Below are 16860 nucleotides of genomic sequence, written 5' to 3'. Positions count from 1 at the left end.
TCAAATCTCTGAACAAGTAGTCTGTTATTCACAACAGATTGGAATTTCTAATTTATTCACATTTTAGCATGTGTTCAAAAAAACTAAGTACAATTGTCAACAAATTTGCACAATAACCACATGCATATGGCTCGGTCATCAAAACTGATGAGTTGATTCTCAGTGAAACTGCCAGACTCTTCACAACTTCTTTCATCCTTTGAGCCATCACATATAAAATGATCCATTCAATCATCAAAGTCTGTTCGACATACATGTATATTCCATAAATATCTATAATGTCTGTGACAGCAAATGAGCTGCAAGATGACAGTAATTAACAGCGAATCACATGGAGGTCATTTTGTGGCAAATTCTCTATATATTAGGTGTAAAATATTGAAGACCACTATCTCGTTCCATTATTTAGTAAATGTGAATTTTCTGTTCATGGGTGAAGTGTGGTGTAAACACAAGTAAACTCAACTGATCACCTCTTTGAAAAGAGGCTGAGAGTTTACTCATCCAATTTCAAATCAACTGTATCACTCAATGAAGGGAAAAAGGTGTAGAATAAGACATCTTGGCAAAGGTAGAGTTGCATCTGTTTACACTGGAAGAAAAAAAACTTCTAGTTGTGGACTATTACTTGAGGTACATGGAAACAGCAAACCTTAACCTCACAAAGTCCACCACAAATTGACGTCATGAGGTGCCTGATATCTTAATGACTGTCAACGGGCCACAATTCTCAGGGAGTCACATTTCAGCCTTTGCTGCAATCAGCAATTCAAGATACCCCCAAAGCCAGGGGTCTGTAACCTGAGGCTCCAGAGCCACATGCTGCTCTTTAGCTCCTGTCCACTGGCTCCCTGTGACTTTGGCAAAAAATGATATGGAAACGAATAACATTATATATTTTTTTATATATATTTTTCATGTTTCATTGTTGTAGGCCCAAATCATTTAAATATTTGACTTTTAGAAACCCCAAAATGTTGAATTAAAAAATATATAGCATAAACCATTTAATTTTAAGGCAACAAAATAGTAACAAATCAGGTTTGAGGTTAAATGTGACCAAATTTGAGTTTCTCTTACTTTAACTTTTACTATAAATTTATCTAAGGTAGAATAGTAAATAATTTCAACTAAAGGTCAGTAGAAAGTTTGTAAAAGTTTGAGTTGGGCAGAAAACTCAAAAATCTGTTGCAATATGTGAATGTGTGAATATATGACGGTGGCTCCTCCTCTTGAGTCTCAATAAGCTATGGCTGCCAAAAAAAAGTCTTCATGGAAAAGAGAGCATTTAATAGTTGCGGTTCCAGATAGATTTTTTCCCCATTTTTTGGCCAAAAATGGCTTTTCTGATTGTAAAGGTTGCAGACCCCTGGTCTAGGGGCTGCTCAGGATGGGTAATTGAGTGATGGGGTGCATCCTGCAACAGCCCCTGGTTCTGGGCACGGCTAAAAACAGGACAGCACCCCGTATAAAAACTGTCTGGGGCAGGGAAAACAAAATCGAGAAAAGGGAAAAAGGAAGAAGAAAAAGTGATAATAAAAAAATAAATAAAATGGTTGGATGCAGGACATTTTACATTTACATTTAATTATTATTCAGCCCCTTTCTTTTTTCATTCCTCTTCTGCATTTATGTTCCCTTTCTTTTGCTCACTATTGATCAATAATCTATTTATTTTGCAATTAATTAATTTATATATTTATTTGACTCCCCTGTTGCTTCTTGACACCCACCCACACACTCACACAAACAAGAACTCAGACAACCTTCCCCCTTATCCAATACAAATTCTGCTCTCTCCCATTGTCACTGTCAATACCCAATACCTCTCTGTACTATCTGTATTAACTACTAACATGTCATGTCTCCTAATGTTTGAGAGTCTGTCTTGCTTTGGCTCACCTCTCTTGCTTTACAAAAAGCAAAAAAAAAAAAATAGTTTATCAGTTTAAACATTAAATGACTTGTCTTTGTGCCATATTGAATTGATTATTGGATGAAGCAAGCCCTATTACCATTTATGGACAGAAAATCATCAATTAAATATTATATTATATTCATAGTGTATTGAATCATGGTAAAATAATCAAATAAGTGAAATATCTTCATGTAAATCTATTCTGTACTTGTAACTCTACTTGTTGTTTGGAATGAGCCCACCGGGAATGAACAGTAGATGCTTTTTGTAATTGCTCACTTAGTGCATTTAGTGTATTTGAAAAGAATGGAAGGAATAAAACACTGGGATTTGTACTTTCACCCCACAGTCTCGTGCCCAAAATATTAATTTACCCCTTTTAATTACAAAAAGAATTTTTCAGCATTATATTTGTCTTGACCACTGAGAATAAACTGATTTTTTTTAAGATTAGGGCTACTATTTTTGTTACATTCAGCACACTGAAGAGATACCTTGCATACTCAGAATCTTATAACTGCATAATCAATTATTTAATACCATTTATAGACTACTGGCATTAAACTTCCATCTACTTCACAGGTTGTTTCTGGTGGTACATCTTTCATATGTTTCTTTTTGCAGTTCTAACAAAGTAAATACGTTTATATTTCAAAGCATTTTGCTTTCAATGTGTTCATTCATTAGTAGGGATGTTCACTGTTCAGTGCATAAGTGCATCTTATCTCTGTATGATCTTGCTCTCACGGGAACCAGGCTGCAGTATCTGAGGGCTGACAATGAGTTTAACCGCTTTCCTAAACCAGGGATAAAAAAAGGCATAGATCAGTGGATTAAAAAGAGAGTTAGAAAAAAAAAGCCAAGCTTGACTTAAGAAATCTGCACCAGCTGCGGTGTCCTGTCCTGCCATGGAAGGACTATAGTATGGACACAGACAAAGTATAAACACAAAAAGGATAATACCAAGAGTTCTAGCAGCCTTCATCTCAGATTTCTTAACCATCACAGTCTTTGATTTGACAGCTGAAATTTGAGACCGCATCACATGAGCCTGAGACACAGCCACCACAAACACTCTCATATAGAGAACTATGATCACAGTAACAGGCCCGAAAAAGGTGAGGAGAAGATCTACTGCCCCTGAAATGTAGTTTATGATAAGTGTACATTTTTGAGAGCAGGAATTAGAAAAATTTCTGTGTGACAACTGATCTTTCAATATTGCAGCACTGTAGATAAGAGAACAGATCCAACACAGAGAGAGACAGATTTTAACTCTGTTTGGTGTTATCATGGAAGAGTAACGTAGAGGGTAACAAATAGCCACATAACGATCCACTGAAATGAGCACCATGTTCCCAACAGAGGTAGAGGTGAGGGTGAAGCTCATCAGGTATGAAAGAGCACATGACATTTTACCCACAAACCAGCAGGACTGTGGGATGATGATTGCTCCTGGCATCACTGCAAGGCCCACCAGCAGGTCAGACACAGCCAGGGAGAGGAGGATGAGATTGGTGGGCGTCTGGAGCTGCCTGGAGAGGGAGATTATGATTAGTGCAAAAGAGTTTGGATCACAGCAATCATTGTGAAAATGAAAACTGAACAGACAGTGAAATTTTACTTTTACAGGCAAACAATATGAAAACTGATCTCGCCTGTATGACAAATAATAGCAATCAGCTCCACTTTGCATTAATTACAAGTAAGTTGGAAGATATTTATCATTATTATTGTAGCACATTTATGCAATAAAACACACTGAGAATAACATTTTCCTTTTTAAGTAAAAGTACGGAGATCTCTGGCTAATCTTAGCTTGTTAAAAACAGTTCAACAACCTTACAGATATTTGATGGACCAACAGCTAAAATTAGTCATTTTTGCATAGAACATCAAAAAATAATATAGATGCCACTATCAATTGAACTCATATACACTAAAAGCTGTTCTATTTCAAGAAAAGTGTCTGTGCCTGAAGTGGGAAATGGAGATGATGACCAACAAGTTAAGTATCACAGTGAGTAGAGAGATGCACCACAGCAGTGCTTTGATGAAGGCAACCCTGACAGTAAAAGGCATTGACATGCAAGAAGTGTTGAGTGGCGGGATACAGAGGTCAGGTGCTTCCAGTGTCTCCACCATAATCACAGACAGTGATTGTGGATCTGAACTGTGAGGACACAACAAGAGTTATTTGTCTCTCATCTTCTTCATTTCCATCATCTTGCCCTCCTTCTCTCCTCTCCATACGCTCCCTCCCATCAGCTTCTCCCCAAGGCCTAAACATGAACTCTTTGATTACATCATTCCCATTTCTATTGTTATCCTCTCTACATAGTGACTCTAAAAAGTATTCACCACCTTTAATGTTTTCCCCTTTTATTGTTTTTATAAATGGAATCATGGTCAATATAATTTGGCTTTTTCTTTTTTGATATTCTCTATTGCACTGAGGTCTGGGCTTTGACTTGACCACTCCAGAACACTCACCTTGTCATCTTTAAACCATTTCTGTGCAGCTTTCGCTGCATGCTTCAGGCCATTGCCTTGCTGGAAAATAACTCTTTTCCTAAGTTGTAGTTATCTTGCAGCCTGAATCAGATTGTCCTCCAGGGTTTACTGATATTTTTCTGCATTCATTTTACTCTCTACCTTTACAAGCCTTCAAGGGCCTGCTGTCAAGACAGTGGGAATGGTGTGTTTGTGATGATGTGCAGTGTTTGGTGTACGCCAAACATAGTGTCTAGTCTGATTGCCAAAAAGCTCCATTTTGGTCTTATCAGACCAAGGAACCTTCTTCCACTTGACTATGGAGTCTCCCACATGCCTTTGTGAGCTTTCTTCAGCAGCGGCTTTCTCTTTTCCACCCTCCCATAAAGCTTTGACTGGTAAAGAACACAGGCGCCAATTGTTGTACGCAGAGTCTCTTCTATCTCAGCTGCTGAAACTGCTAACTCCTTCAGAGTAGTCATAGGTGTCTTGGTGGCCTCCCTCACTAGTGTCCTTCTTGCACAGACACTCAGTTTGTGAGGACAGCCTCTAGGCTGATTTACACATGAGCCATACTCCTTCCATTTCTAAATGATGGATTATGTCATTATAGCCAGGAATACTGATGAAACAGTGATTTGACCTTCCAGACAGAGGTGCATTTATACTACAAGCACTTGAGACACATTCACTGCACTCAGGTGATCTCAATTTCACTAACTGTCAGACTACTAGCACCAATTGGCTGGACCTCTATTGAATTAGGTCTGTCACATTAAAGTAAATATTTCTGCAATCACTTGTTTTACATTGTATATTTTCAATTAATTGACATGACTTTGTAGAAATCCGTTTTCATTTTGACATCTAAGAGTTTTTTTGGGTTTTTTTTTGTTAAAAAAGCTAAATTATGTTGACCATAATTCCATTTATAAAAGCAATAAGAGGGGAAAACATCCAAGGGGATGAATTTTTTCTATTATTTTTTAGTCTATAAAACATGACCAGAGTCGCTGCTTTCAGTTTTGTTTATAGATGTGCTGTAATGTCACTGTGGCAAATATTGTTAATCAGCAAAACTAAGCAACGGGCCAACAAAGCACCTGACCACACCTAAGACCAGCACACCCATAGGTGCACAGACAGGTGCAAGTACATTTTCTACTTACACAATGTGGGTGCTGGGTGAGAAAATGACAGCTGCGTTGGTTAGAAAATAGGAATGACAGTGCACCTGCCTGGTGCCACTTTACTAAATAATGGAATGAGATATTGGTCTATCAGTTGATCAGATGATCAGCTCGTCATGAAGCTTCTGTCTGATAGCCTGAAGCCTGATAACAAGCTGATTATTTGAATCAGGTATGTTTGAGCAAGGAAACATCTAATACATGCAGGGCAGTGAGGTCTAAGGACCGGGATAGGGGAAACACTGACATGTATCCTGTGTTTGAATGGTGTTAAGCAACATCAAACATCAATGCAGCCACATTAACATACATAAGATGTAAGATACTAAGACAACTCTTGCAATGTAATGTTAACAGTTATATTCTTCCAAGTCCTCAGGAAAACTGACAGAAATCTTTCCATTGTTTTTACTTTAGCAGGCTCTTCATGTTGCCTTATTCTATTACAGATTACTGCATTCATTGCATTCAATAGTAAATTGATCTGGAACTGGCAATTTTCACAATCAACGTTGTCTCTTTTGCTTCAAGAGGGACATTTTGAAGCCTGTTGTTAGTTTACCTAGTGGGAGTTTCTCTGTGGCCCACTAGCTCAGATTACAACATGAGGCTTGACTGAGCAAATTTAATTTAGAGATATGTATCTTTTCAATTCCAGCCAAAGGCCACTGGTTAAATAGGTCTGCTGTACAGACTATAAGCCTACAAACGCAAGTTATGATTCGTGATACTGGGCTATATGAATAAAATTAACTTGACTGGTTACATAAAATGCTAACATCTTTGTGACCAACACTGCTATAAATGAAAGTGCAGCAGATTAAGTGCTGCTATAGCATGTGCTCAAATTACAATTCAGAGTTCAGGTTTGGATGTTTCAAAATCAACTTAAAAAGAGAGTAAAACACTTTAAAGTGAAATTGAATCCAGTCATACCAGTTGACAAATATTCATTATGCGTGTACTGTAGGTTGCAAACTTAAGTTTCAGGCCCATGCTCACTTTGGTCTGTTCTCCATTTCCATTGCTTTGACCCATGATTTTAGCCTTGTAACACAATTTTGGATTAAGGGGCTGAAATGTTTATCAGCCCAAACTGTCTTGAGAGATGGCCTTCCGTGTTTCCAAACTATTGCATCATGTTTTGATGTATGGTATGTTAAAAGGCATTTTCTTAACACCTTTGATTGGGGTCATACCCCTGTGGTTAAAGTCATCATTATTTATCAAGGTGTGAACAGGCTGCCATGCAGTGTGGCCCATTATCTATAATATAATGACATGTTGTTTCTCAGTTTAGGGAATATCATATTCTCAAAGGTATTTGTCAGCTTAAGCAGGGAGTTTGTGTGTATGTGGTGCAGCGCAAAGTTAGCAGACTGATGTACTTCTAAGTCTTACAAAATATCTCTTCTCATTGTTTGAGATTGTTTAATGTACATGGTGCTTGGAAAAACACAAGTAAATAAAATCCATTTGATACTTGTCACAAATTTGTAAACGAAAAAAAAAAAAAAAAAATCAGCTGCAAGTTCTCAGTAAGAATTTCAAGGTGGAAATTAAGGCCTGGACTGCACACAAACCACTTTTTAAACATCCAAAATGCATGACTGTCTGTACAATATTCCTGGGCAATCCCCATTAAACGGGTATTTCAGATTTTTTGAAGTGGTGTTGTATGACATAATCCATGAATCAGTGTATTACCAACCTACAGTAGATGGTGGTCATTAAGCCCTTAGTTTGGAGAAGCAGCAGAAACATCGGTGTAGAGAATTAAGCATTATACTGCTGTGGACATGGTCAGCGCAGAAAACTATTTTGCAAAAATGAAAATTCAGTCATATCTACTCATGCTCATGCCGATTAAAGGTCGGGTTTCATTTTTCAGTTCAAAAAACACTGCTGGAGATTCACAGGCAAACAGCATCACTTAAATACACCAGTAAGCTTTGGGAGGCCCTCACCTTTCCCTGGTAGAGAAGTAACATTCATCATGATGTATACTGTAATTGAATAAATATTAAAATGATCATCATATAAACAGTACTGACAAAGACAGAAGCAGTAATCACATGACACACTCATTACTTTTATAACATAATGAGCTTGTGAAAGGAAAAAATATTAATTAAATGAATAAAAACTCACTCCCGTGCTTCTTTGGCCACCTCAAATTTTTGTTTAATATTTTTTGTTCACATCCTTCAGTCATGTTTATTTGAAGAAGCATCTTTCAAAAGGCTGTTTAAGGTAAAGCAATTTACTTAAGTACTGCTTGCTTAAGTAAATTACTGATCCTTGGAAATAACTGCACTTTGCACAGAAGTAACTTTAATGGCGTTTCCTACATCCTGGACACATCACCCTTAAGGCTGAGTGGTTTGGGATGTGGTCAATGTGGCGGATCCTCCATGTGAATGTGCGAAGTGACTGGGAGTGGGTAGAAGTGGGTTTGGGATTGAGCCAGTGACTGAGTTTTCAGTTTTTGGGTAAGCTATCCGTTCAAGTGAATTCAAACTAACCCCCGTATCACACCTGAGTCACTGTTCTGCAAGATAAAATATTGTTTTTGCCAGTTTAGTTGAACAAGAGAGAAAGATATTTCTCACATATAATGGCTGTCTGGGGGCAAGGTAAAGCTGTAAAATATTCTAGATATAGAAACAGCTGAACTGCTATAGATTTATTTTAAGTTTATCCTTTTTAAGAGGTTAAAATATGTTTTATTGCTGACCTGTCCACAGCAGCACATTGCTTAGCTAACGCTAGCTTCCTGCACTGGTGCTCCTCGATACATACCTCACACAACCCCACTTAAAAAATAGAACCTGTTATTAGTTGAGGTGTTCCAGTCGGAAGTTGTGACCGACTGTCATCCCTAGAGGCTAAAATACTTTCTAAGTAAAGAAAAGGGTCTTGACTTACCTACATTAATCTGTTTTTAGCTTGGCAGCAACGCCTTCTTGTCCAAAAGCTAAAAAAAAACAAAACGCCGGCGTCTACACTCGATAACAACAGCGCCCTCTGTGGTCCGGCGGGAAATAGACGTTAACATTAGTTTAACGAAATATGGATCCGGTGTTCAGTCCGCCACTTCATAGGCAAAGACACCAATTTGTCATCGATTTTGTCAGGAGAAACAAACCCCGAAAGGTACGTTAACTACCATCTTAACGAGAAACGGATTGAATTAGCTACTTTTGTTAGCTGGCTTTATTTGAGCAACGCCTGCTAACGATAATTACCAAAGCTAACGGTTAACTCGCATGCAGCAAATGCGCTCGCGCCACCTAAATCAGCACATTAGCATTAATGGTTCTTCATGGTTTGGTTTCATTTCTTTAATGATTTAAATTGTTTTACCCCCTCTTGTCAAGACTGTAGCTTAATTTCTCAGATATCTCGTCTTTCTCTTCAGGTGGCGGACTTGGGGTGCGGCGAGTGCGACCTTCTCAAAAAACTGAAGTTTCACCGTGAAATTGAACTGCTGGTCGGAGTGGACATCAACGGTGCCAAAGTTAAAAAAAAGATGTATGTAGCTAACTGTCCATCAACAGAGAAATAATCTGCTAAAATGTTGATTATCAGTGTGTCAGTTCAGTTGTTTAATCATTTGTAGAACTGCAACGATCAATTGAATAATCGATTATTAAATTAATCCTCATCTATTTTGATAAAACGTTAATTGGTTTGAGTAACGTAATATTTTAAGAAGAAAAGTCAAAATTCTCTGATTCCAGCTTCTTAAATATTAATATTTTATGTCTTTTTACTGACAGTAAACTGCATATTTTGAGTTGTGGACAAAACAAGACACTTGTGAAAGTCATTTTGGGCTTTGAAACACGCTGATCAAAATTTTTCAGAATTTTCTTACATTTTTTTCAATGAAAGAATTAATAGCTTAATCATCAAAATAATCAGTAGTTGCAGCCCTAATCACTTGTTGCACCTTCTCAAATGTAAATGTTTATGTTGGGTCAGGATGATATCCGATATGCTGCCAATAATTTCCAAATCATTTTGGGTAATATGATAATATGATGGCACACTGTCAGTCATCTTTACACATTCACTGGGCAAAATAAGAAAACTGCTGCTTTCATCTATGCCTCTTTCTCTTCTTCATAAATTTGTTGTAACGATTAGCAAGAATAAGAATGGCAATTAAATTTGTTGAAGGAATGTGATTCGGCTCAAATAGCAGCTTTGCTTTCTGTTTTAAATGCTTCAGAAAACCCACCAAACCACAGACATGCTTGCGTCACATGTGCATAATTAAAGTGTGGACTTGTGCACCACATGTGAAACCTCTTAAAACACAAACTTTATCTAAATATTTGCTTTCTTTCCTTTTCGTTTTAGGTCTCAAGTTCAAATTAAATATGAGTAATTTCTCTATCAGAGCACAGGGCTTTTTACAAAATGTGAAACAAAAAACATTTTAGGTCCTTTGTCATCAAAAATATTGTTTACCGTGCTAAGCGTTTATATTTATTGTCAAGCTTATAAAGTGAAGTTATTTCTACTTGTGTTTGTAAAGAAGAAAACTCACTTGCCATCAGTAACATCTTTTCCACCTGCTTGGTGGATAAGAGATCACAAAGATCAGGTGATGATTGAAGCAAACACACTGCTCTAAATGAAAGTGCAGCAGATTAAGTGCTGCTGTAACGTGTTCAAATTGCAATTCAGAGTTCAGATTTGGATGTTTCAAAATCAACTTTTTCAACTTTAACAAGAGAGTAAAACACTTTAGGACAAAGTTGAATCCAGCTATACCAGTTGACAAATATTCATTATGCGTGTACTGTAGGTTACAGACTTAAGTTTCAGGCCCATGCTCACTTTGGTCTGTTCTTCATTTCCTTTGCTTTGACCCATGATTTTAGCCTTGTAACACAATTTTGGATTAAGGGGCTGAAATGTTTATCAGCCCAAGCTGTCTTGAGAGATGGCCTTCCCTGTTTCCAAACTAATGCATCATGTTTTGATGTATGGTATGTTAAAAGGCATTTTCTTAACACCTTTGATTGGGGTCATACCCCTGTGGTTAAAGTCATCATTATTTATCAAGGTGTGAACAGGCTGCCATGCAGTGTGGTCCATTATCTATAATATAATGACATGTTGTTTCTCAGTTTAGGGAATATCATATTCTCAAAGGTATTTGTCAGCTTAAGCAGGGAGTTTGTGTGTATGTGGTGCAGCGCAAAGTTAGCAGATTGATGTACTTCTAAGTGTTACAAAGTATCTCTTCTCATTGTTTGAGATTGTTTAATGTACATGGTGCTTGGAAAAATACAAGTAAATAAAATCCATTTGATACTTGTCACAAATTTGTAAATGAAAAAAAAATCTGCTGCAAGTTCTCAGTAAGAATTTCAAGGTGGAAATTAAGGCCTGGGCTGCACACAAACCACTTTTTAAACATCCAAAATGCATGACGGTCTGTACAATATTCCTGGGCAATCCCCATTAAAGGGGTATTTCAGATTTTTTGAAGTGGTGTTGTATGAGGTTATCCATGAATCAGTGTATTACCAACCTACAGTAGATGGTGGTCATTAAGCCCTTAGTTTGGAGAAGCAGCAGAAACATCGGTGTAGAGAATTTAGCATTATACTGCTGTGGACAGGGTCGGCACAGAAAACTATTTTCCAAAAATGAAAATTCAGTCATATCTACTCATGCTCATGCCGATTAAACGTCGGGTTTCATTTTTCAGTTCACAAAACACTGCTGGAGATTCACAGGCAAACAGCGTCACCAGTAAGCTTTGGGAGGCCCTCACCTTTCCCTGGTAGAGAAGTAACATTCATCATGATGGATATTGAGTCCATTTGAGTCCAAAACAAATTTCCCTATGGGGACAATAAAGTATGTTGTATCGTATTGTACTAGAATAAATATTATAAGAGGTCACAAAGATCAGGTGATGATTGAAGCATCACTTGATCTTTGACTCCTCCATCACCTCGTGTGTTTTGTGGTTTTTCACAATGACCCGTTTTGTGTGGATTAATAATGATTAAACTCTGCTTGCATGTTCCCTCAGGCACGGATTAGCTCCTGTATCAACTGACTATCTGCAGCCAAGTTATGATCAGCTGCGCATTGAGCTGTACCAGGGCTCAGTCACGCAAAAAGACGCCCGCCTCAGAGGATTTGATCTGGTGACCAGTATAGAGCTGTAAGGGGCTGTCCAATGTTTTCACACCTTTTCCACATGTGGTCTTTTTCTCTATCTGTGTGATTTCTTTATTTCTGTTTCTTTTTTGTCCCTCTATGCCATTATCAATCACAATGTTTCCTTCCTGGTTGTCTGTAGCATAGAGCACCTCACTCTTGCTGAAGTGGACTGCTTCTCTGAGGTGGTGTTTGGTTACATGACCCCTGTGGCGGTTATCGTCAGCACCCCAAACTCGGAGTTCAACCCACTTTTCCCTGGAATGACAGGTTTCAGGCACAGTGACCACAAGTTTGAGTGGACTAGAGCAGAGTTCCAGTCTTGGTATGCTTTTTATAAGGACCCCTTTTCAGGTGTTTTTTTAGTGTAGTAGGCAACACCAACACCCTAAAATATATCAGTGCTGTTAAATATTCCTCAGTGAACACTAAATGTTTGAACTGAATTCTGTTCACATTACCTCCCTCCTCAGGGCTCTAAAGGTGTGTTTGGAGTTCGGTTATGAAGTGGAGTTCACAGGTGTTGGAAAGGCACCGCCAGGCCAGCAGGAGAGATTTGGCTTCTGCTCCCAGATTGGTGTGTTTCACCGGCTTGGGGGGAGAGGTGGCTGCTACATGTTGGGTGATGATGCCGAGGATGTGTTTTCATACGAGCTGGTGAGACTTCTTTATTGACAAGTCAAAAAAATTCTGATAATGCAACACAAATAGAACACAATAAATCTGTAAAACTATAAATTAAACTTGAGTTAAGAAAAGGGACCAAATATATATATACATTTATATTAAATTTAAAAAAACAAACAAAAAAAACAATCACCATTACGTTCTGCCAAAAAAAGTTTTTATGTTGTCACATATCAATCAACATTTACGTCTCTAAAGATAAGGGCCCAGGTTTAGAAATACTGCACCTGTCCTTTAATGGGTGCAACTGAAAATCCAGAATGCCTTCCTCTTAGAAAAACAGGTATACCACTATTTCTGTTGATTATACCTGTTGATATAGATAGAGAGATCCTCATACAAGCTCTGATGAATCTTGGATCAGGGGTAGAGGCATGAGAGACAGGTAGCAGTACAAAGTGATGAGAACAGAAGACCAGGGACAGGGACCAGGGACAACAACATGGATATTAAGTAATCCATTACCTTTGTTGGCATCTGCTGGTGACCAACAGCAACTACAACATTGGTATTCTTGGTATTCTGCATACTGTATGTGCTCTGGGTCTGAGGCAATGCCCCCTTGAAAATAGGAATCTGTAATTGACACAAAGTCAAGATAAAATCTAAAAAACTTGCTGGACAGTGGTCTCAGCCTTGAAGTTCCAAGTTATGAAACAGTTACAGGCAAGAAAAATTAGTTTTCAAAATCAGATGCAGGGTAGGAATGTCACACACAGCTCTGCCTGCCGTGTCACCACAGCTGATTTTGCTCTTGCTGTTTTCTCCTCTGCCTCTTTCCTGCTATTACTTTGTCTTATGTTAGGATTCTGATTGGGCAACATCATGTTAAACACTATGCCCATAACCACTGTTGTCTTAAATTTTGAGACTGGTATGAACCAATAGAAAACCATGCTATTTATGCGGCAGACTTGCAGCAGACACAGAGTGCTCAGGCTGAGTGCAAGAAAGGCAGCATGTGAATATGGACTGAAGTGTGGATGTGATATGACTTTCTTTAATCAAGAAGTGTAATTTAACTCTATTTCTGTCATTTACACCGCAGAGCGGAGACAAAAACAATAAGCAATTATCAGAATACCTGGTGATTGATTAATCATCAATTAATTGAATAATTATTGCAGCTTTACTCAAAATAGTCATTTAGTATCTCAAAATAATATAACTTTCTCATTATAAAGAATTAGTATCTGAAATCATAAGAAACTCTCAAAATATTGAGCTAGACTCTCAAAATAATTTAAAACTTTATCAAAATAGAGAGAAACTTTTTAATTATTATTCAGTGACTATTTTGAGAAAGTTTGTCAAAATACTATACTAATACACAGTAATTTCAAATATGAAGTCAATATAAAGCTTACACTATTTAAAATAACATCATTTTATAGACTGGCCTCTGACTGACTTCCAGCAGATGTTCCCCTGTACTTAGCGTTTACAGATAAGGAAAAAAGTTAAATAAAAATAATCTGACATTGTGATCTATGTCTTGCCTGTTCTCTGCTCTATTTCAGCTGTACAGCATAAACTACCCCAGCCTGCATGACAACAACGTCCTGCGGCGGGTCCTGGTGAGTGAGGTGTTGTACTGGGCAGAAAAGTTGAAGAGAAGATGGATGGAGGAGAAGAGTGGTGAGAGAGATGACACTTCTACACAGTGTAAGACTGAGGGAGGAGCAGAGGAATGCATGGAGATGAAAGAGAAAATGACAGGTGAACATCCCAACATATGTTCTCAACTTCTGTCAAATTGTGTCAATTTCTGCATGTTTAATCATATGGAAACCAATATTATAAGTAATAAGGCCAGCAAAAAGCAGTCAGAAATATTTTGAACTGTCTAAAATGAGAAACTCTTTCTCTAAATCAAATGTTTCTCTGGAATATCATGTTTTGTAAAATGTTCCTGGCCAATTGAACTTCTTTTTTTAACACATCATACGTCACAGCAGTGTGTCGAGCAGACATGAAAAATCCGGTGGAGCGGTGTGAGAGAGATGTGTCAAAGGACCAGGAAGGAGAGGATGGAGTGGTGTGCTGGACAACCGGCCAAGAACACAGGTGTGTTTCCTTGAGGAAGAGCAGTATGGCCATGGTGAGTCTGAAGGCGGTTTGTGGCATGCAGATCAAAAAACGCAGGCCCTGTTTCTTTGGCATCATTAGACTGGCTGTGAAAATACTGGCTTTCCTGCTGTAGCTGTCTCATGACACGTCACGTTAGGGGTGGGGAAAAACTCATTTCTTAGAGGCATCAAGATGTGGATGTAGAAGATTCTGAAGAGATTCACAAATGTCAAAATTCAATTTCTAAATGTTAGTTGACAACTAGATGTTGATAGAGCAAAAAAAAAAAAAAAAAAGCTGAACATCCAGACAGTTTGCGGTGTGCAGAGTTACCTGTAAGGGAGAGATGTAGATCTAAAAAACTGTATTTGGGAGACGAACATTAAATGTATTGTGAATATTTTCGACACCATCACCCAGAGACTAACACTGGGATGTTAACGGAGCAGCTCAGCAATCAGCTGTTATGAATGAGACCAGCTGACAAACAGACCCTGTAGCATTAAACAACTTCAGACAGCTCTGTGATGAAGAAAATCACTCCCTGCTCAGTTTGTTCAGGCTGCTCTCCACTTCTAGAAACATAACAGTGTAGGACTCTGCCTCCCCCTCATGTTGTTATTATCATACAGGCAGGAGACTGTAGGATGCTTTCAAATTGATTTGTTCATTAATTAATGAAGTTAACTTCTTTGAAAAAAAAAGGCCTTTTAATTGCATGTTATATTTCATGATGTCTTTCAGGGAAACTGGAGCAAAAGACTGAAAATTCTGCCCCTGTTTCTAATCATTCGATCAAGAATAAATTTTCAATCAAGTCAAACAGAAAGGTTCCCACCCCTAAATGAAACAAGTGAGTCAAGTTTAGTCCTAAACTAGGCTGTTTCATGAGTTCTGGTGAGGATGGCAGAGCGTGAGTAACTGCAGATGGATGCAGCTTGAGGGCTGGCACCACCTGGTTTAAAGGCTTAAAGTTTTGATGCATAGAGATGCATTAGAATTAATCAAACTCTTAAAACCTATATTCTTAAATTTTAATATTTGTGCACACTTAATGTGGCTGCCAGTAAAAAGCAACTGGCTCACAGATGTCATTTGAAAAATATTTCAAAAAATAAAATAGAAAATTTTTTAAATCTGAACATCGCAACTACTGTAAGGGTCTTGTGCCTCAGCGTCACCTTTTTGTGTGTGTTGTTAGGTGTGTGTCTGTACCTCTGGCTCTGCTGTGCTCCTGTTGCCCCAAAGTCAGCGCCCTGAGTGGAAGTCTGACTAATCTCAGACGGATCCTGACGGATGACCACGAAGTTAAACTGAGCCAGGACGGTTCTGCTGTGCTTTTACAGGAGCCAGGTACTGTTAGGGTTAGGGTTAGAACAAAATGATATGTGTATTATATTTATGAAAAGAAAACATTCAATGTGAAGAAGAGTCTGCATTCAGCCATAGAGAATTTTTATCCAAATATTTTTTATGGTTTGTTTCACAGGAATTTCAGCACAATACATGTACTAGATAAAGCTAAAAGCTAATTTTCAATTGTAGTCCCTGGGCAGAAACCAGCACTGAAGTGCAGTTTACACCTTATACTTTCCATTAATTCATTAAAACTCTGTGTGCCTGATTTACAATGCAACATTTACTGAGCAAAACAGCAATGACAGCAGTAACACCACTGTCTGATATGCTTTTCTTGGATTTGATTCTTCAATACAAATGCAGTATCAGGTGTTGCCCAGCAGATGTCACCACTGCTGCATGACTGAACCACTTTCTGCACAGTGGCTTCATAGTGGTGAAGTGGTTCACAAAGTTTAGTTGGTCCCAGTCACCACAGCTGTCCACAACTGCACTTATAACAACAATACATCATCAGCTGACTCTGCTGTGTTTATTTCCTGCTCTTCTGTCTATCCTTTGAATTTAAAACTGAATGGTTTTCTGTGGTTGTGACACTTGTTTTAAATTTGTCTTTTTAGACCTTGATGAAGAGGATAACAATCTGGAGGACAGCGGGTATGCAGAGGCCAGTGACAGTGTTGAGCAGGAGGAAAACTGGGAGGCGAATGTTTGATCTAGAAGATGCATCCTTGTTGGGACAAGTAGGTCACTTGTTCATATTTACCACAGGAAATCACAAATGAGCAATTGGTTTCCCTTGTTGATGACTGGAAAAGTATGAGTTGTACTAAATTTTTTTGCACTTTTGAAAACATTGGCCTTTGGATTTGTTAGATGACTTGTTTGGAGTATGAAACAAGTGTCTTAAAGCAGGTCAGTGAAAATAAAATATCAGTTGACCTCTAAAAT

The 16860-nt window shown here is 38.1% G+C and overlaps 2 protein-coding genes across 2 annotated transcripts; one reads left to right on the top strand and one right to left on the bottom strand.

The window, feature by feature from the left end:
• Positions 1-2196: 2196 nt before the first annotated feature.
• LOC146324329 (trace amine-associated receptor 13c-like) lies at positions 2197-8588 on the bottom strand. The gene is made up of 2 exons (XM_084723640.1): positions 8534-8588; positions 2197-3453 (listed from the first exon to the last, which is right to left on the bottom strand). Coding segments are annotated over exons 1-2 (816 nt in total). The 5' UTR covers positions 8536-8588; the 3' UTR covers positions 2197-2639.
• Positions 8589-8608: 20 nt separating this feature from the next.
• henmt1 (HEN methyltransferase 1) lies at positions 8609-16859 on the top strand. The gene is made up of 9 exons (XM_084723642.1): positions 8609-8757; positions 9023-9135; positions 11663-11797; positions 11936-12118; positions 12267-12450; positions 14001-14199; positions 14436-14547; positions 15752-15903; positions 16530-16859. The coding sequence occupies exons 1-9, from the start codon at positions 8674-8676 to the stop codon at positions 16622-16624; spliced, it is 1257 nt and encodes a 418-aa protein (XP_084579768.1). The 5' UTR covers positions 8609-8673; the 3' UTR covers positions 16625-16859.
• The last annotated feature ends 1 nt before the right edge of the window (position 16860 follows it).

Source organism: Lutjanus erythropterus, chromosome 7 (assembly GCF_056507025.1).
Source record: "Lutjanus erythropterus isolate fLutEry1 chromosome 7, fLutEry1.hap2, whole genome shotgun sequence".
Taxonomy (NCBI): Eukaryota; Metazoa; Chordata; class Actinopteri; order Lutjaniformes; family Lutjanidae; genus Lutjanus; species Lutjanus erythropterus.
Note: the sequence above shows the minus strand (reverse complement) of the source record. Positions and strands in the feature narration are given on the sequence as shown.